The 4,782-nt window shown below is 47.8% G+C and overlaps 1 protein-coding gene across 1 annotated transcript; it reads left to right on the plus strand.

The window, feature by feature from the left end:
• Positions 1–345: 345 nt before the first annotated feature.
• LOC112832644 (tubulin alpha-1A chain) lies at positions 346–4,437 on the plus strand. Its single transcript, XM_025883389.2, has 4 exons — positions 346–363; positions 2,407–2,629; positions 2,800–2,948; positions 3,245–4,437. Exons 1-4 carry the CDS (start codon positions 361–363, stop codon positions 4,223–4,225), a joined length of 1,356 nt encoding a protein of 451 aa, XP_025739174.2. The 5' UTR covers positions 346–360; the 3' UTR covers positions 4,226–4,437.
• The last annotated feature ends 345 nt before the right edge of the window (positions 4,438–4,782 follow it).

Genomic DNA, 4,782 nt, shown 5'->3' on the forward strand with positions numbered 1-4,782 from the left:
CCCAACCCCACCCCATAATGGATGCTCGGCTGACTGTTTTTGCACAGTCTCTTTGTCTGAAGGATGCAAACAGTCTATGGATGCTAGGGAAAAGGGGGTGGGGGTGAGATTACCTCATCCCATGTTGCCTGCACCAATCACCACTCTCCTGTCGTGGCTTCTCCAGGCAGATCGAGGGGTCTGGACCAACAGGAAAAGGCCCCAGCCCATCCCCATGGTGACCGAGTTGTATATAGGGAGCCGCATCCGCCCATGTGCCGCAGGTTCTCTTACATCGACCGCCTAAGAGTCGCGCTGTAAGAAGCAACAACCTCTTCTCTTCCTCTCCGCCATCTGCTCGGCAGACGCAAAGCAGCAACCATGGTAAGAATCTTCTTTCTCTGGCTCTTTGTGGCCATTGGGTGGGGTCAGTCCCCAAGATCTACTTGGAAAATCTTAAGCCCTTTTTCCTTTACAGCTTCTTTGGGTAAGGGTAGCCTTTATGCTTTGTTTGCGAGGTTTAGCTTTGCTGCCCCACATCCTCGAGCCCGGCCGCCGCCGCAGTGCGGGGTGCAGGAGCCCAGCCAGAACTGCGCCCGGGGCGCAGCAGAACCGTGGGGAAGAACAAAGGCGGCGCAGAGCGAGTACTTGTTATCTGAGCCCTTCCGAGCCGCCAGCAGCCCATCTGTCGGTGACGAAAGAGTCTGGGGCAGGGAAAGGCGGTCGTGGCGTCGCCTGCTCGGCCCCAGCGTCTGTGCGCACTGTGTTCGTGTGATTCGGAGAGGCTTTTCTTCCTGGCGTTGTTCCCTGGGGGAGGGAGAGAAGTCGTCCAAAAGGACCCGGGCTCAGTGGGTGTAGCTGGGAAGGGGGGAGGGGGAAGGGAGAAGGACAGGAACAAAGCGGAACCTTGGGTTAGTATAAAAAGATCCCTCTACGGCTGTTAACGGGGTGAAAATGGTTAGTTTCTGTTGGGAGCCCCTGGCAGCCGGCGTCAGGGCGGCGCAGGGGCGGAGTTGTTTGTTTCTGGCTTCTCCGGCCTTAGAGCCACTGGGCGGGGTTCGCCCTCACTAAACCGCCCCTGTCACAAGACTAATTAAAAGCCTTTCATCATTATAGAACCGTAGGCGTTAAAAGGTTTTTCATTCACTGTTAAAACTTAAGATGAAATATTTTTTTCTTGAGATGCAAAATCACAGTTCTCTTGAGAAGCCCTTTAAAGTCTGGTCTGGGACCACCCCGCCCTGACTGACTGGAGTGTGTGTGTGTCTTGTCTGTCCGTCCGTCTGTCTCTGCGTGCTAGCTGCACGTTCAGCAAGAGAAAAAGCTCACTTTGAGAGGCAGGGTACCCTAACGCCCAGAACGCAGGGAAACGCCCTTCCCCGCCCCCACCCATATGTCAGTGACTAGACAATGGATAGACAATGGAAGTTGTAGCCATAAAGACCATAGAGAAGAAAATCTCTTATTGAACGTGATAAGTATGAATATTCTCTGGTGCGCAGAGAACCTGAGAATGAAAATACTATTTTGTTGTTTTAAATAAATATTTCATTATCCCTTCACTGGGCTTTTATTCTTAGTTAGGTCTTCCGATATTTTTCTGATATAGGAACTGTTGTTTTAAAGATACTAATAATTTTTCAGTCTTTTGCAGTGGAGAAGATTCTGGAAAGACTTCTTTTTAAGTAATGAAAATGCTGCAGACAAAGCACTATACTCTCTGTCCAGCTGTCTTTTGTTCTAGTGCATCTACATTAATTCATTTCAATTTAGGCATATGGTTCCAGCCGGGGTCAGAGAAGGAAAACTGGCAGAATAGCACAATGAGATCATGTAGGCAGTTTCTGGAAATAGAACTTACTCTGTTAAATAATGTAGCAGACAGAACAGGCTAGTACCAGGCACAGCAAATGCAGCAATACAGCAATGCAGGAGGCAGACCTTGTTTAGCTTCCAGTCCCTTAGCACTAATGGATTCTGCAGATAGACTGCAAAGGGGTGTGGCATCTAGCCTCAGCTGCAGCACAGATGTCCATGTTAAAATACCAAGTCACATGTAGAAGAAATTCCTTATTTAAAGGGAAGGCAGTAGTAATATTGATTCCAATTAATTAATGATTAAATTTAATTCATTTTACAAAATCTGTGCTTTAAATATTTTTTAAATACAAAAAATTTCTATTCAACATGACTGGAAACAATGGGCTTGCACATGGGTTAAATAGCGCAACATTATTATTCAGACCACACCCATCTGCAGCATTTGTAGCAGGTGCTTTTCTTTAATCATTTCTATTGAGTTAGGGATAATCTCAAATAAACTTGAAGAATACCTGTACATAATTAGAAATATTTTCAAAAATCTACTGAAAATTCAAAATGCTAACATAACCTAATTTTACAATTTTCTTCTTTTCCTTCCTATAGCGTGAGTGCATCTCCATCCACGTGGGCCAGGCTGGTGTCCAGATCGGCAATGCCTGCTGGGAGCTCTATTGCCTGGAACACGGCATCCAGCCCGATGGCCAGATGCCAAGTGACAAGACCATCGGGGGAGGAGATGACTCCTTCAACACCTTCTTCAGTGAGACGGGCGCCGGCAAGCATGTGCCCAGGGCCGTGTTTGTAGACCTGGAACCCACGGTCATTGGTGAGTTGGCCTCGGTGACCCCAGTGAGCTCCCGGGGCCAGACAGTGGCGGCCGGGGGGCGGGGGTGTCTGGGACAGGAGGTCCGTCTTGAGGCTCCGTGGACACCCTGGGGTCGAGCGGGCTTGTGCAGGGGGTGAGTGAGGGGTGGCTGCTCTGTTTGCCTTTTGCAGATGAAGTTCGCACCGGCACCTACCGGCAGCTCTTCCACCCTGAGCAGCTCATCACCGGCAAGGAGGACGCTGCCAACAACTACGCCCGAGGGCACTACACCATCGGCAAGGAGATCATTGACCTTGTCTTGGACCGCATTCGGAAGCTGGTAGGTTTATTCTCAAGAATAAAGTAATAATGATCCTAAGGAAGACATTGGAAATACGTTCTTTTCATCTTAAACACAGAACTGAAATGTAATAGAGTGAGGTAAACTATTCTGTTATAGTTTTTAAAAAAAATCCAATTAAAGCTTTAACTATTTGGTGTCATTTTATAGATATTAGTGAAGCTATTTTTAACTAAATGCTTAATAAGATCTGTATTCCTGGAATTATATGAAAAGTGAAAATATATTGCAAAGAGCAGTAATAATATGTTTCCTCTCTTCCTTTTTTCTAACAGGCTGACCAGTGCACAGGTCTTCAGGGCTTCTTGGTTTTCCACAGCTTTGGAGGGGGAACTGGTTCCGGGTTCACCTCCCTGCTGATGGAACGTCTCTCTGTCGATTACGGCAAGAAGTCCAAGCTGGAGTTCTCCATTTACCCAGCCCCCCAGGTTTCCACAGCTGTAGTTGAGCCCTACAACTCCATCCTCACTACCCACACCACCCTGGAGCACTCTGATTGTGCCTTCATGGTAGACAATGAGGCCATCTATGACATCTGTCGTAGAAACCTCGATATTGAACGCCCAACCTACACTAATCTAAATAGGTTGATAGGTCAAATTGTGTCCTCCATCACTGCTTCCCTCCGATTTGATGGAGCCCTGAATGTCGATCTGACAGAATTCCAGACCAACCTGGTGCCCTATCCCCGCATCCACTTCCCTCTGGCCACCTACGCCCCCGTCATCTCTGCTGAGAAAGCCTACCACGAACAGCTTTCTGTAGCAGAGATCACCAACGCATGCTTTGAGCCGGCCAACCAGATGGTGAAATGTGACCCTCGGCACGGTAAATACATGGCCTGCTGCCTGTTGTACCGTGGCGACGTGGTTCCCAAAGATGTCAATGCTGCCATTGCCACCATCAAGACCAAGCGTACCATCCAGTTTGTGGACTGGTGCCCCACTGGCTTCAAAGTGGGCATTAATTACCAGCCTCCCACTGTGGTGCCCGGTGGAGACCTGGCCAAGGTGCAGCGGGCCGTGTGCATGCTGAGCAACACCACAGCCATCGCTGAGGCCTGGGCTCGCCTGGACCACAAGTTCGACCTGATGTATGCCAAGTGTGCCTTTGTTCACTGGTATGTGGGGGAGGGCATGGAGGAAGGAGAGTTTTCTGAGGCCCGTGAGGACATGGCTGCCCTGGAGAAGGATTATGAGGAGGTTGGTGTGGATTCTGTTGAAGGAGAGGGTGAAGAAGAAGGAGAGGAATACTAAAGTAAAAAATGTCACAAAGGTGCTGCTTTTACAGGGAAGCTTATTCTGTTTTGAACATTGAAAAGTTGTGCTCTGATCAGTTAATTTGTATGTAGCAGTGTATACTCACATACAGTTACTGACCTATGCTTTAAAACACAATGCTTTGTTACAGACCCAAGCTGTCCATTTCTCTGATGGGTTTGAATAAAGTATTCCCTGTCTTAAATGAATTCAGTCTTGTGTTTTCTTTTTGGGTGTCTGAAATTCATGTATTTAGTTCTGAGAAGAAAGAATAACTGTTGACTGGTTTATACATGTACTATGAAGTGACTTATTTTAAATTCTAGTACATTATAAAACTTATTCGGGGTGCCTGGGTGGCTCAGTCGTTAAGCGTCTGCCTTCGGCTCAGGTCATGATCCCAGGGTCCTGGGATCAAGCCCCGCATCGGGCTCCCTGCTCCACAGGAAGCCTGCTTCTCCCTCTCCACTTCCCCTGCTTGTGTTCCCTCTCTCACTGTGTCTCTGTCAAATAAATAAATAAAATCTTTAAAAAAAAAAAACTTACTCATAAAA

This window comes from Callorhinus ursinus, unplaced genomic scaffold (genome assembly GCF_003265705.2).
Source record: "Callorhinus ursinus isolate GAN/ISIS: 27379988/994484 unplaced genomic scaffold, GSC_fseal_2.0 scaffold44, whole genome shotgun sequence".
Taxonomy (NCBI): Eukaryota; Metazoa; Chordata; class Mammalia; order Carnivora; family Otariidae; genus Callorhinus; species Callorhinus ursinus.